Source organism: Hypomesus nipponensis, chromosome 28 (assembly GCF_054491055.1).
Source record: "Hypomesus nipponensis isolate SF chromosome 28, ASM5449105v1, whole genome shotgun sequence".
Classification (NCBI taxonomy): Eukaryota; Metazoa; Chordata; class Actinopteri; order Osmeriformes; family Osmeridae; genus Hypomesus; species Hypomesus nipponensis.
In genome coordinates, this window is record NC_140388.1 from 9905649 (window position 1) to 9920870 (window position 15222).

Below are 15222 nucleotides of genomic sequence, written 5' to 3' on the forward strand. Positions count from 1 at the left end.
CAGGCACAGGACAGCCCTGCTACAGGGGCAGGCAGAGGACAGCCCTGCTACAGGGGCAGGCAGAGGACAGCCCTGCTACAGGGGCAGGCAGAAGACAGCCCTGCTACAGGGGCAGAGGACAGCCCTGCTACAGGGGCAGGCAGAGGACAGCCCTGCTACAGGGGCAGGCAGAAGACAGCCCTGCTACAGGGGCAGGCAGAGGACAGCCCTGCTACAGGGGCAGAAGACAGCCCTGCTACAGGGGCAGGCAGAGGACAGCCCTGCTACAGGGGCAGGCAGAGGACAGCCCTGCTACAGGGGCAGGCAGAGGACAGCCCTGCTACAGGGGCAGGCAGAGGACAGCCCTGCTACAGGGGCAGGCAGAGAACAGCCCTGCTACTAATGCTAATGTTTTGACAAGCACCAATACAGAAATAAAAAGAGTACTGCTTGTAGCAGGACAAATCTCTCTTAAAAAAATATTTTGCATTATCAAAAAAAAAAAAAAAAAAAAAAAAAAAAAATCTGAAAATGGTACATATTCCTCAATGTATAAGGCAGAAGCAGGGGAAACTAAGAGCTATGGTTTAATCCGTTGGTCAGTTTGACTGAGGGCACCCCCTCCACAAAACATTGGCACCAATCACTGCAATAAATTATGCAACCCGGCCTCAAGTGAACTGGAACACGTCAGAAGCACCAGAATATAGGTTAGGTTGGTTATGCTGTATGTGTGCCCAGTTGATATAACCTAGCCAAAGAAACCAGGAGGAAAAAACTAGGGCACCATGACCCACATACTGTTACAGGACTGAGTGACCCACAGCAAGCAGGCACTCGATGAGGACGCCCGCCAAGGAGAGGAACACCCATTAGAGGCTTGGTGACACCGGCTGCCCCTGTGGGCCCACACATGATCCTCCAGGGATGTCGACCCGCCCCACAGAGCCACGGTTCAGCGTTTTCACAGCTGATAACGAGGTCACTAATCTGCTGCTAGTATGCTGCTGTGGGTAAACGCATCTGCTGAATGAATATGCTATACAGCAGGACTACAACACCGCTAACAACTCGTACTTCTGACCGCAGAAGAGCCCCAGAAACATCCAAACGAGACACATGGCGCTCCAGACTAGCGCGCCGTCAACAAAAGCTTTTTTTTGTTGTTGCATAAACCAGAGACGTTGTTTGTTGTGCCCCCCTCCGCGGAAGCAAGATTCCCCGATTCCTTCGCCCGCGACAGCTAAGCCCCGACAGTTGGCTGAACCCAGGCAGCAGGTTTGGTTCCATAAGGGGGCTCTGCGGGGGCTCTGTGGGAGAGGGGCCACTGCAGAGCGCCGGCCCAGCCTCAACACGGAGCCTCGCATACAAGCTGTACCCAGCAGCTTTCTGGAGCGGGGTCAGGAGTCAGCCTCCACCCACACGACACAGCCCGAAACAGGCAAGACGGACCTCCACCACTCGATGGGAAGATGAACCGCCTGCCCTTCTTTTACGACGGGCTCCCGGGGGGAGACAAACCCAAGGGCTTTCCCCTTTTCGTGAACATAATGAAATCCATTAACGGGATCGGATTCCATTTGGATTTCACGGGAGGAAATGTCAAAGTAGGTAAATGTGTAATATACAGGGCCCACACACACACACACACACACACTAATCTCCTGCAGCCTGCCGAGGCCTCGTCAAACAATACAGGAAGAGCCTCTATAGAATGCTTCTGCTTTGATGAGATTGCTGCGTAGCGCTCATCAATTAGGCAGCCATAAAATAATGACAGTGTACCAAATTAATCTCAGGGAATACTGATCTGGATATAGTCCTCAAAAGGGGAGGGGATTCCTTCTCGAGAAGAAAAAAACAAAAAAAACATCTATATTCAATACATTTGTATTATTGGTGTCCTAAGATTGAACCATCGACTAATTACCCGTGAAAGAAAAATCCATGAGCACATGCTGTGGTTTGAGAGAGCAGGAGCAGCAACACACAGCCCCTGCAGCCTGCTGTGACAGCACAACTGGCTCAGGGAACTGGGGGGACTCACGTTGAACAGGTTGGTCTTGTTCCTCTCACAGAAAAGTCCTTGTGCTGGCATGTGCTTCAGCTGTTGCCATGGGACACTGCTTCCTAGCAACACATCTCGTGCCCACTGCAGATTCTGTGGAGGGGAGAGAAGAAAAAAAAAAGGTATTATTGTATGTATGTATTGGAATATGGTGTCGGGGAAAACAAGGGGAAGCCCCTGAGCTACAGAACAGGAACAGACTAACCACAGGCCAACTGAAACTAGAGAAAAAAAACAAACAAAAAAGTTAATTTCCTTTCAAGGCTGAAATACGCAGGTTGGTGATTACTACGATGGTGTGGCTGGAGTGAATCCAGTAGCAAAACAAGAGATGAAAACAGGCTACATGCTGACTAATTAAATGTTGCCTGACAACAGCAGCTTTTTAACGCATGCATTCCTTTCTCCCACGCAGAGCAGTCATATAGACCACCTGACATCCAAACCTATAGGTCTTAAAGTTGGGGGGGACGGGGGGGGAGGACGAAATGAAATACACGACGTGTTCAAAACCCGTGACAGCAGGGAGAGTGAAACCCTGTTTGCAGCATGCTAGATCATGAAAGCCACCAAACAGAGGCCATTCCCTCTGGTCTGCAAGCACCGTCTCTCACTCCGCTTTGTTTACAAAGACCTGTCAGCTTGCACCCAACGTTACCAAGATCCCTGGCTCTCCTGCCAGGAATGACTGCCTGATAACCACTCTGGTCCGGAGAGGTCTCCAGGGGCCGGGGCCTTATGTAAAGGACCATCATTCTGCAGTCATGCAGACGTATGACCCATTCACAATAGACTGACACATGATACAGAAACGGCCTCATTACTTATTCATCTGCAATGGGAGTTTCCTGGTCTCTAGACAATGCAGTCACTGTTCTGACACAACAGGGCATCAACCCGATTGGCCACCTAAATAACGTCCTCGCGTTCGTGCCCAGGAATGAGAAAACCACAGAAGCAAACTTGGAGGCCTTACCTCCCAGGTTTAGTCCTGCACTTAGAAGCTTCTGGTCTTTTCTCAGGATACATTTCCCATTTGTACCAGTGCGTCAAGCCGACAGCCCGAGTTTGCGTCTTCCATAACAAGGCCGAACCCCTCCTAAACGAAGGGCTGGAGGGCTCTCTGACAGCCACAACGCGGCCCTCTCCAAGCCAGCATCCCTGAACAGTGACTGAGCAGCAGAATGCTGACAGCAGGATGCCACTACAGTACGCAGGCTCCCTCAGCCAAACCTGGCAGACACACGGGAACACTGCGGTAGCTGCCTCCCACACACCCAACTCTGCCTAAAGAGCTTTGTACCTTCCCCCCCCCCCCACCACACACACACACACACACACCTATGGCCAAACAGCCGTGTGGGCCACACACACACACACACGCACACGCACACACAATACTCGGTATTTTCACCAGCTCACATACCGACGAGCTCACAGCCTCGCTCTGCTGCTTTCTCACCTCCTGTAGCAGAGCAGAGAGCACAGTATACTCCAGGCAACCAGAACTCTCCAGGACGTTCTGTCTCTCTCTGTGTCTCACTTTCTCTCTGTGTCTCACTCTCTCTCTGTCTCACTCTCTCTCTCTGTCTCACTCTCTCTCTGTGTCTCACTCTCTCTCTCTGTGTGTCTCACTCTCTCTCTCTGTGTGTCTCACTCTCTCTCTCTGTGTGTCTCACTCTCTCTCTCTGTGTCTCACTCTCTCTCTGTCTCACTCTCTCTGTCTCACTCTCTCTCTGTGTCTCACTCTCTCTCTGTGTCTCACTCTCTCTCTGTGTCTCACTCTCTCTCTGTGTCTCACTCTCTCTCTGTGTCTCACTCTCTCTCTGTGTCTCACTCTCTCTCTGTGTCTCACTCTCTCTCTGTGTCTCACTCTCTCTGTCTCACTCTCTCTCTGTGTGTGTCCCACTCTCTCTTTCTCTGTGTGTCTCACTCTCTCTTTCTCTGTGTGTCTCACTCTCTCTTTCTCTGTGTGTCTCACTCTCTCTCTCTATGTGTATGTCTCTCTCTCTCTCTCTCTCTCTCTCTCTCTCTCTCTCTCTCTCACTGTATGTGTCTCACTGTATGTGTCTCACTGTATGTGTCTCCCTCTCTCTCTCACACACACACACACACACACACACACACACATCAGCACAGTCGTAGTCATGCCTCTCCACTAAGGGGGTCAGCCAACTGCTCTGGGTTAAGGTATGAGAAACTCACATTTAAAACACAACCTATTTACATGAAAAACACAGCCCCCCTCCCCACCAGGCAGTACGCTACATGAAATGTCAGAAATAATAACAGGAAACACGATGGGTGTGCGTAGAGCAGCAGGTTGTAAACGGTGAGTAGTTCCGCGAAGAGCGCTAGGTGTACGCGAGCGGGTCTGAAGGAGAAAGGGGGGGGAGGGGGCGGGGCCTGGACTGACCTGGTGCGTCTTGCTGTTGGCGTGGAAGTAGGCCAGGCGGTACAGGCTCTTGTAGTGCTGGGGGAAACGTCCGAGGCAGAGGAACAGGGTGTCGGCGCACATCTCCACCAGCATCCTCCGCTGCTCCCCGCGCTCCGCGGGCAGGGTCCTGGGGACCTCCGCCATCAACACCTCGGGGGGGGGCTCCGCCCTCTTCTTGCCCTCGCTGACGGGGGTCTGGGGGGTGCCCTGGGGCCCCGCGGCCGTCTTGGGGGGCGTGGCAGGGACGGGGTGGGGGCCGGGGTCCGCGGGGGGCTTGGGGAGGGGGGTGTCAGGAGGGCTTCCGGACGACGCGTCGGGGACTTCCTGGATACCCTTGTCCTGCTGCGTGGGGGCGGGGCCTAGCCCCGCGTGCTTGTCCCCGGGAGAGCCTTGGAGAATTAGGTTTGCGTTTACATACGTTTACATTTAGCAGACGCTCGCTCTTATCCAGAGCGACTTACAGTAAGTACAGGGACATTCCCCCCGAGGCAAGTAGGGTGAAGTGCCTTGCCCAAGGACACAACGTCATTTGGCACAGCGGGGAATTGATCCGGCAACTTTCTGATTACTAGCCCGACTCCCTCACCACTCAGCCATCTGACTCCCCACATACATTTCGGCTTTGCAGTTATCCTTTCAGGTGTATTCTACAGCAGAGGTCTTCAACCCTGGTCCTCAGGGATCCCCCTGTCCTGCACGTTTGAGATGTTTCCCCTGCTCCAACACACCTGATTCTAATGAATGGTCGTTAAGAGGCTTTCTGCATAACTAGATAACGACCCATTCATTTGAATCAGGTGTGTTGGAGCAAAGGAAACATCTGAAACGTGCAGGACAGGGGGGTCCCTGAGGACCAGGGTTGAAGACTTCTGTTCTACAGCATGGAATGATGTTGCCTCAACGGAAGGTGCACTGTTACAACAGCAGGGGGGACAAAAAACGCAGCAAAAGCAGCAGCAAGTACACCCAGGAAGGCAGCGGCTAAAAGGCCGCAACCGCTACGATACAAGGCAACCAGTGACGGCTGGTGTACCTGCGTCTTCGGTGGAGGGCTGGGTCAGCTTGACGGGCGTGGTGTTCTCGGAGGATGACGTGCTTCCCTTGCCGGACGCCAGCTTGTGGCTGCTGTCCTGGGAGCTGGCGGGGTCCGTGAAGGGATCCTGGGTGGAGTTGGAGTCAGACAGCATCACCACCTCGCTGTCCTGACTGCGCTCTGTGCACACACACACACACGTACGTCACGTCCCACAGCTGCCTGGCTGGGCTGCCGGCCACACAGACTCCCGTGGCTAGCGACCCCACCCTTCTCTCCCCCGGGGTTACTTAGGAACATCTTCCAGGTGGTGATTCTGTTTGGGGATTCTTGTAAGCGACACACAGGGTCAGTCGTGTTTTAAGCAAAGTGGGTTTTTTTGCTGCCTGAAACATCCAAAATGATAACCAGCTTTCCCCTTTCATTGGCACCCCCTGACCTGACGTCTTTAGCAGAGGGCAGAGATTAACATGTTTACACAGAGGGCGACAGGCCGACGGTCAACTCGCTTGTAAGACTGCTGATCTACAAAGACAACCACTGAGGTTGTGCATTTCAGATAACGTCAGCTAGAATCAGTGTCAATTAAATCCCCCGCAGAAATTCTGGCACTTCCTTGGAATTCCTGGGAACTTATCAAGTGTGTAACCAAAATGTGTAGCAGTTAAGATGTAGTCCTATTGGTTTGTAGTACTGTAGTGTTCTGAGTGGACTGTACCAACACACATGGTGGGTGGTTCATGGGCAGTACCATTCAGGGATGTCAGGCACTTTGGTGGGAGGCAGTAATCGTGGTCAAGCTCTGGTGAGGCTGTTGAAGATATTGGAAGGGGGACTTTAAACAATGTTGTGCGTTCTTAAACATGAATCTTGCACCCCAATGAAGTGCAGTCGTGTCGTCTCCCCCCTCAGGACCAGTGTCTTAACAGTCTCCCGTCACCACGAAGCACCTCTGACCTCATGTCGGGGGGGGCCAAACCCCCCCCCCTCTGGCAAACCTGCACACGGTGGTCTTTTTCTGCCATCAGCATCCGCGGACACGTGCCAACAAGGGGGGGGTGGGGGAGGGGGGAGGAGGGGAGGGGGGCAAGCACACTCCTCATGACAAGGCATCACACCACATCAATTGAACACCATATGCAATGCCGAGTTATCGTCCCTCGTTGAGGAACGTTCTAGCGTGTTACGTTTGCAAAACACCCCCCCCCCCAAAAAAATAAAAATAAATCAGACCCGACTTCAAAATCCCCAAGCCAAAAGAGCGGCCACGTCCCCGAGTAGCACCGCATGGCAGCCGATGCACCGGGAGAGGCGCGGGTGCAGTCCACCCGTGGATACGTTCAGCCCCTGAGGGCTCCACATGCACATTGTAAATGACAAAGCAGGTGGCAGAAGCAAGCAGGCAGAGGAAGCAGGCAGGTAGGCAGGTAGGTAGGAAGGAATCTGGAAAGGGTGACAGAAAAACTGGCAACATGGGCAATATGGCTGCAGCGTTCAGACGTGGAAGCTAAACGGGGACATCGAGGGGAATTCAAAACACAGCGGGCTGTTGTTGTTAGCATTGAGCGCCTTAGCATTTTGCGCCAATTTGATTTAGCATTGAATTTGTGCTCAACGTTCAAATGTTTTTGTATTTATGATGGCATTCAATCTGCCTTGTTGCTCTGGAAATGTGTTTTTTTTTTACCCCCCCTGATTTCTTTGTAACACTACAAACTATGAGTATAATTTCAATGAAGGCTCAGCCTGGATCCTAGGAAAATTACTGAAGGCTACACAGTGCAATTCTTCTAAGTGGTTTTTGTCAAGTAACTTCCAAAACCACTGCAGATTGAGATGTAAACTGAGATTGGACTGTGTGACCATTAGCAGTTCAAATGATTCATTATGTATATCTACGCACGCAAGCACGACTGACTATGCCTAGTATGCATAACAAGGACATGAAGATGTTCGTGAGGAAGATACATTATGCCTAACTTCACTCCTATCAATATCTGAACAGAGAGAGAGGGAGAGACAGAGAGAGAGACAGAACAATCAAATATAAATAGCTTTGGGTCTGAGCCTTTCTTAAAAAGGCTTCTTTTTTTTAAATAACGCAAAAGACGCTGTAATATAAAAATCACAGATGGGAAAAACCCAGACAAACTCAATCCAAAACAAATGAGGAAAAGGCTCTAGGCTGAGTTAAGGGCTCGATGATCTAGGAAGTGAAACAGGATGGTGTTCACACCAGGGGGGGAGACGGAGGCTCAGAGGAGAGGGTTGAGGGAGGGCGGAAACAGGAGCAGACATCTGGATCTACTGCAACGACAACACCCAACACACACAGAGGTCAAAACGCCCTCTGCCCTCGTACCTCTCAACTCCTAAACACTGTCATTTCTCCCCCTCCCCTCCCCACCCCACCCCACCCCACCCTCACCCCTCCGCCGCCGCCAACATACAGCAATGCCCTTGAGAGAAACCAGCAGTAGCCATATTGCCCATTTTACCACATCCCAAGCACCCGGGTGTTTGTGAGGTAATTACCGGAATCAGACCCATTAGCATGGTGATTAGCTTCCCGACCCCCACCACCACCCTCCCCTTCACACAACCCCCACAAACCCGCCCCGGTGGGGACCTCTGTCCTGGGTGAGAGCAGGCCGCTCCCCAGGCCACAGGGTCCGGGACTGGGGGACTGTACCATCAGCCTGCTGCTCCTTATGCTCCTGCTGCTGCTGCTGCCACGTCTGCTGCTGGCGTCGCAGGGTTTTACGTTTGGCGTAATCATGGTCGACCGGTGTGGCCGTGTAAGGCGGGGATGTCAGACCTGGGGCGCTGGAGGGGGGCGGGGGCGCGCCAGCGTGACCGCCCGCCACCGCCGCCACGCACACGGAGGAACCGTGCGAGTCCTCGTCCATCATGGAGGGGGGCTTCTCCCTGGGGGGGGGGGGGAGATGACACAGACCGGAGACAGTTTGGACACTTCACGTTCTTAAAAAGTCCTCTAAAAATAAAAGTCTAAAGTAAAGTGCAACGTATCCCCCCCCCCCCCCCCCAGTTAGCCTTGGTTAGCCTTAGGGCTACGTAGCTCACTTCTCCTGGGACTTGGGCATGCTCTTCTCCGCTCCCCGGGCGAAGGGGCCGGCGGCAGCATCGGCCAGCAGGGTGAACAGCAGCTCGTGCTCCAGGTCGGCCTCGGCCTCGCCCTCGGCCGCCTCCAGCAGCTTGAGGATGGAGGCGCCCAGGCGGAAGTGGAGCTGCTCGCAGACAGAGCGGGGGGGGGGGGGGTGTTACCCTCCTTCAAGTGCAACACGCTGACATCATCACAGCCATCTGGGGAGCTAAGTGCCTGTACAGTCCTCTGCTACTAGCGTTCCAGGGTTTGTACTGGTGTGTATTAGTGCCAGTGTGTGCTAGTGTACGGGTAGCATCAGTGTGTACTAGTGCTAGTGTACTGGTAGCATCAGTGCGTACTAGTGCTAGTGTACTGGTAGCATCAGTGTGTACTAGTGCTAGTGTACTGGTAGCATCAGTGCGTACTAGTGCTAGTGTACTGGTAGCATCAGTGTGTACTAGTGCTAGTGTACTGGTAGCATCAGTGTGTACTAGTGCTAGTGTACTGGTAGCATCAGTGTGTACTAGTGCTAGTGTACTGGTAGCATCAGTGCGTACTAGTGCTATTGTACTGGTAGCGTCAGTGAGTACTGGTGTGTATTAACGTCAGTGTGTGCTAGTGCTAGTGTACTGGTGTGTCCTGGTTCTAGTGTGCGGTTCAGACCGGGACACCTTCAGACTGTTGTGATGTACTGTACCTCCAGGGCTTCCATAGCCAGGTCTGGTGGGTTGTGATAGTGTATTTTGCGTGGGTATCTGGCTGCCTCCTCATGCAGGTAATGTGCTGCCTGTGGAGAGAAAGACACAGCGAGGAAGACAGAGGAAGAGAAAAGAGATCGTATTTGCCAGGGCACCAGTACATAGGCCTTTTTAGTTCTGCTCCTCTTGACCCGTTGGCTAGCAGTCTAACCTTTATGACTCTAAATCTTCTTTTCTCCACCAATAATCCTATTACTCTGCGAGTGCACATTCTTATGAACAGTATATAATAAATAAAAGAGGTGAGGGCAGGGTGGAGAAGGGATTAAGCCCAGGGCCATCTGACTGGCAGGCCAGGATAGGAGAGCAGAGGACAGACACACAGAGCCGTGTCCTCTCTCCGCAGCCCCCCTTCCCCTCCCAGCAACCCCCGCCCAGAGCCCCAGGCCTCCCCCTGCCTCTCCTCATCGACCTCCACAGCAAAATGGGCCGCGGCGGGCCCCAGACGCAGAGAGGCGCTGAAGCCTACCCGCTTGTAGAGATGCAGGTATTCTCGTGGCGGCTGCTTGCGTTTCTCGGCAATCTTCCCCAGCATGTAGTGTATGAGCCACTCTTCCTCGTCACTGTCCCCTTCGCAGCGAGACGCCCCCTGGAAGCACTGGGATGACGTCTCCAGCATGGAGTCTCTCCTCTCAGTCATCTACAAACACCCCCCGCGCGCACACACACACACACACACACACACACACACGGATGCACGTTCGTCCACAACTGTCAGCTGTTATTTGCATCCAGAGAACACATCGAAAATTCAGCAAACACGTCAATTCACACGTCACATGACCAGGAGTGACAAGATGTGACATCTGTTTAGTGTGGCGGAAACCGAGCACTAGCCGTGCTGCACTAAGAGACTGGGAGGTGGGGGGGAGGGGGAGGGAGGGAGGGAGGGAGGGGGGGGGGCGTCCACTGCACCTGCTTCACCACCTCTGGGGGCAGCTCACTCCTCCACTGCTTGAGCTGGCGCGAGGCGAAGGAGTGCAGGGCGTAGGACATGGTGCCGTACTCGATCCACAGGGACAGGTTGGAGGCGTCGATCTCCAGGGCCCTCTTGAAGCAGTTGAGCACAGCCAGGGAGTGCTTCCAGATGGGCCCGTCGCTCTTCAGCTCATTGGAGTTCAGCTTGTCCTGGATGCGGCTGGCCCTGGCCAGGGCCATGCCCGCCCACGAGTCAAACCTGCACACACACACACACACACCACAGATACACGCACACACCATCAGTAACCGGTCACCAAAGGTTCTGGACACCAGCCCCCAGAACCCTTCTTTCCTACCTGTGAGCTCTCCAACGTTGGGAAAGGTGTAAATAATATGAATGTTTCTTGACATGTTATTCGTCAAAGTAGTTCACAACCCAATGCTGACCTGTTTGGACACACACAGATGTCATGCATGTAGAACTTGATGGCTTTCGACTGCTCCTTGTTCTTGAAGTGGTAGTCCCCCAGGAGGTAATAGATCTCATCCACGATGGGGGGAGCCGGACAGCCTCCCTCGGGCAGAGCAGGCACCTGGGGAGCCAAACCAGCCGGGCATCAGCTCCTGATCACACCCTCCGGGATCTGAACACCTGCACTCTCTACCTCAACGTGTCTGAATACCAAGACCGTACCTTGACTCGAACCACAGAAATACCCGTACGAACTACGCACTTCTTCCTTGGTTTTCCGGACGTGCTTTCTACTTTTAGTATGACGTGTTTGAATCAAATAAATACAATTGGCGGTGAACACGCTGGTCCCAGTCTGACAAACAGCTCAGAGTCACAAGGAGACCAGACCCTTGGAAATTGGAAAGAGGGCTTTTCTGTACTCCGCACACTCGGCATGGAATATGTTGCAAAATGTCTTGAAACTAAAGGAATTAATCTCGCTCAATGTTTTTAAATTAAATTAAAGAGCTAGAGACAGATTCCTTAAAATGTAAATGTTTTTAAATGGGGACCTCTCGCACCTGGCTACGACACTAACTCCTATATCTTGTCTCCTTCTGTATTTTTGTAACTATATTTGTATGTATGCTGCTGGCTATCTTGGCCAGGTCTCCCTTGAAAAAGAGATTGTTAATCTCAACGGGTCTCTCCTGGTTAAATAAAGGTTGTAATAAACCCTGGCTGACACACTGGCCATTAGTCCGAGGTGTGTGACTCATGAACGGCCGTTCTCTCCTGTCCAGCGTGGGCTCTCTCGCCCGGGGGCTGACCTTATCGCCGACCCCCTCGATGTAGGCCGCCACCTCGTCCATGCTGAGGGAGGGGGCGTCGCCGCAGGGCACGATGCCGGAGAAGCGCCGCAGCAGGTTGGCCAGGTCGGCCGACACCGTGCTCGTCTTGTAGCTGTCGAACTCGGGCAGGGTCTTGGGCTTGAAGTACTGGAACATGAACAGGGCGTTTCCCCACTGCAGCTCCACCTGCGGGTCACGGGGGGAGGGGGACCTTGAGCTACGGCTGGTTGAGCAAGCAGGAGGGTACCTGAGCAATGACTAGAGTGAGGTAGCTGATGAGATAGTAGACAGTATGATGCTGAGAGGCAGCCCCCACCGCAGGCTTTGATTCATTCACCTTGTATGAGACAAACGTTTGTAATGCATGTATGTTTTATTATCTATATATTATATATTTTTGATGGAATAACATGTACACACGTTTCACAGAAGGACCCAGGCCTGCAGTGTTGGGATTCAACATTACAAACAGAACCTGAGCTTTGGGCAGTATTTTTGCAGAGGCCATAAATCAAATTTAGGCACCCTGAAAGTGAATCAATTGCTTGCATATATTGACTTGTTTCACAGCAACCCTTAGTCTTGTGACTTTGCTGACTAGCCAGTAATTAGAAGGTGGGCTGACACCATTAGTAAATAAACCTGGACTCTTTTCTTTTCCTCTCTCCCTCTCCCCCTCTCCCCCTCTCCATTACTGCACATCACTGTGTACCAACCGACAGTCCCGAGAATCAGACGTGATTAGACACTCCCCTAGTGGCTTCCTGCACCACACACATTCCTCTTACAAGAATACCCCAGAAATACTTACAGGAGATATGTCTACAATACCACTGAATACTAAATGGTACTACTAATACGCTTTCCTGGGACACATTCAACAACAGCCTTGCCTGAACAGCAGTGTCACTAAGATGACCGGGGCTTGATGTGTGTTCTGTAGAGCAGGACGTCTGACCTGCTGGGCTGAGTGCTCCTCGAGGTAGCGGGCCTTGCTCTTCTTGCTGGGGTAGGCGTACAGGCAGAAGAAGCACTGCTCCAGGGCCATCTCAAGCTCCTCCTTATACGGGTGGGAGTCCAGCCTGTTGGAAGCCGCCAGCTCCTTCTCCAGAACTTCCACCTGGATGGTGGAACGCACGCGCACACACACACATACGAGAGGCAAATCGGTCTACTTCAACCCCTGCGAACTGTGGATCTCGACCGCATCCAATCGAAAATCACGTGTGATAACGAAGAAAAATAAAAACGGTCCCCGTCGCCCACACCTGTCAGTTTGATCCCAGTCTAAACTGGGAGGGGGGGTCAGGGTCAGAGGGGACTGTGGCTCCCACACTCACGTAGAACTTGAGGAGGGCTCCGTCTGAGTTGCAGCACCAGGAGCGCCGGCCCAGGTACTCGTGAGCCGTGTTCAGCAGCATCAGCGACGAGGGCAGCATGGGCACGTCAGAGTCATCTGGGAAGGGGAGAGGTCAAAGGTCAAACACCGACGGTAGATGTGAACAGGGGGAACGGGGGTTGGAGAGGGAAGGGGACTGGACATGCCTTCCTCGTCCCCTACGGCCATGTGCTGGCGGAGCATGCAGTCGAAGGCCGCCTCCTCGTGCTTGATGATGTGGTGCAGTAGGACCCAGGGGACGACCGAGGAGAAATGAGGCTCCTTGGGATCGTCCGGGATGGCCATGCTGAGGTCAATCAGCTGGAGGAGAGGAAGAACAGAAAATAATCCAAGGTTACGTAAACAACAAAAGCGGCCGAGTGAGAATCGACAAGTTTATAAATGTTTAAATGTCTTTGTTGAGCAGACCATCCAAAACATACAGGAGGGGGGATTTGAACCTGGGACCTCAATCTGTCCTCAAGTGCCCTGAGCACCACTAAGCCTGAAGGGGCTGCGTCTGACCTGGATGAGGTTGTTGGCGAGGCGGGCCATGCTGGAGCAGCGAGGCACACTGCTCAGCAGCTGCGGCTCCTCCGAGAAGCACAGCCGGATCCCCCCCAGCAGCTGGGTGATGGTGGACACCCACTCCTCCTTCACCGAGGGAGAGGAGCTGCCCGACGTCGAGTTCAGCTGCTGCAGGGCCTCGTTCAGGGCCACTTCGGTGCTCTCCAGGCACTGCTGGTAGTCCTTCAGCTTCAGTAGAGAGTTCTAGGGCCAAGGGAGAAGAAAAGAAACGTCATCCCCATCCAAATCGAGCCATGCGGTTCATAAGAGGCGCGGGCCTGACCTGCAGCAGCAGCAGCTGGGCGGGCCTTTCGGGGGCGGAGCTGACAAAGTCCGGAGGCTTGCCCCGGCCGGAGCCTCCGTAGGGCAGCGTGGCCTGCAGCAGGCGCACCACCGCCTGGTGGTCTCCCGTTTCGTGGAGCCGCTGGATCTCCTCCAGGGACTGGCAGCGCTCCAGAGACTTCAGCTTCTTGTCAATCTGAGAAAGAGAGAGAGAGAGAGAGAGAGAGAGAGAGAGAGACAGAGAGAGACAGAGAGACAGACGGAGAGAGAGAGACAGCGACATGGAGAGAGACACAGAGAGAGGGAGACACAGAGAGGGAGACACATAGACAGAGAGACAGAGAGAGAGGGGGAAAGAGAACAGTTTCAGATGAGAACCACCCCATGGGAGCACTTTTGCCACCTCCTGCATCCCCAACGGTGGTCTGTATGTGGGTCATGCAGGTCCCCACCTCCTCCAGGGAGATGGACCCGTCCACCTTCAGGTTGGGCAGGTAGATGGTGTACTCCTTTCCGTCTGGGGATTTGGTCCAGCTCTGCAACAGCCCTGCGCACGTGTCATAGTTTTCCAGGGCCAGCTCCATGTCACCCTAGAAAATGAAACCAAAAAACTGAAAATCAGTGGCAATCCATCATTTGTGTTGATACTAAATCAGTACACCAACAAATAAATAGATTGCTGAGCGGTTAGGGAATTGGGCTTTTAATCCAAAGGTTGCCGGTTTGATTTCCGGCCGAGAAAAATGACGTTGTGTCCCTGGGCAAGGCACTTCGCCCTACTTGCTTCGGGGGGGGGGGGGAGAAATGTCCTTGTACTTACTGTAAGTCGCTCTCGATAAGAGCGTCTGCTAAATGACTAAATGTAAACGTAGTGTAAAATCTTACTTGAAGGGTGAGGAAGTGTGCCTTGAGCCAGTACACACGCGCTCCGACCGGCAGCCAGCTGTCCTCAAACAGGTCCCTCTGAGAGGAGCCCAGAGCAAGCTGGGACAGGTCAGCTTGGAAGTGCTGCCCGGGGAAGTCTGGGACGCCTGCGTCGCCGACCTGACCAACGCCGCTCTTTCTGGGAGACGCTGGGAGGTAACCACACAGAGATTGGATGAGGGTGAAATGAAAACGTTTCAGAAGCTCAGATCTGAAAATTTCACCCCCCCAAAAAAAGTAAATATCTGAGCTTTGTTTTTCCCGCGTACCGTTTTTGCCTTTGGTGTGTGACCACTGCTCCAACTGCAGTTCCATGCAGGACAAGCTCATCACCAGCATCTCCTGCGCATCAAACACCAAACACATCCTCGTTTAGAAAAAGGAAGAGGTCGATTGTGAAAAAATGGGGTCCCACTTTCGACAAATGATGATCTGTAGCCATTGTAGGAAGGACAAAAGTACTA

At 53.1% G+C, this 15222-nt stretch overlaps 1 protein-coding gene across 4 annotated transcripts in view; it reads right to left on the reverse strand.

Moving 5' to 3' along the window:
* The window catches only part of cabin1 (calcineurin binding protein 1), a 36848-nt gene that overhangs the window by 17735 nt on the left and 3891 nt on the right, over positions 1–15222 (reverse strand). For all 4 annotated transcript variants that reach the window (XM_084694549.1, XM_084694547.1, XM_084694548.1 and 1 more), the window contains exons 13-30: positions 15028–15100; positions 14720–14907; positions 14287–14424; positions 13836–14030; positions 13511–13756; positions 13153–13306; positions 12948–13063; positions 12566–12727; positions 11587–11793; positions 10750–10895; positions 10297–10558; positions 9851–10021; positions 9321–9410; positions 8602–8765; positions 8336–8445; positions 5518–5697; positions 4464–4873; positions 2027–2140 (exon numbers count right to left, since the gene is read on the reverse strand). In XM_084694549.1, coding sequence (XP_084550675.1) covers positions 2027–2140; positions 4464–4873; positions 5518–5697; positions 8336–8445; positions 8602–8765; positions 9321–9410; positions 9851–10021; positions 10297–10558; positions 10750–10895; positions 11587–11793; positions 12566–12727; positions 12948–13063; positions 13153–13306; positions 13511–13756; positions 13836–14030; positions 14287–14424; positions 14720–14907; positions 15028–15100 — 3126 coding nt within the window. The remainder of the gene's footprint in view (positions 1–2026; positions 2141–4463; positions 4874–5517; positions 5698–8335; positions 8446–8601; positions 8766–9320; positions 9411–9850; positions 10022–10296; positions 10559–10749; positions 10896–11586; positions 11794–12565; positions 12728–12947; positions 13064–13152; positions 13307–13510; positions 13757–13835; positions 14031–14286; positions 14425–14719; positions 14908–15027; positions 15101–15222) is intronic.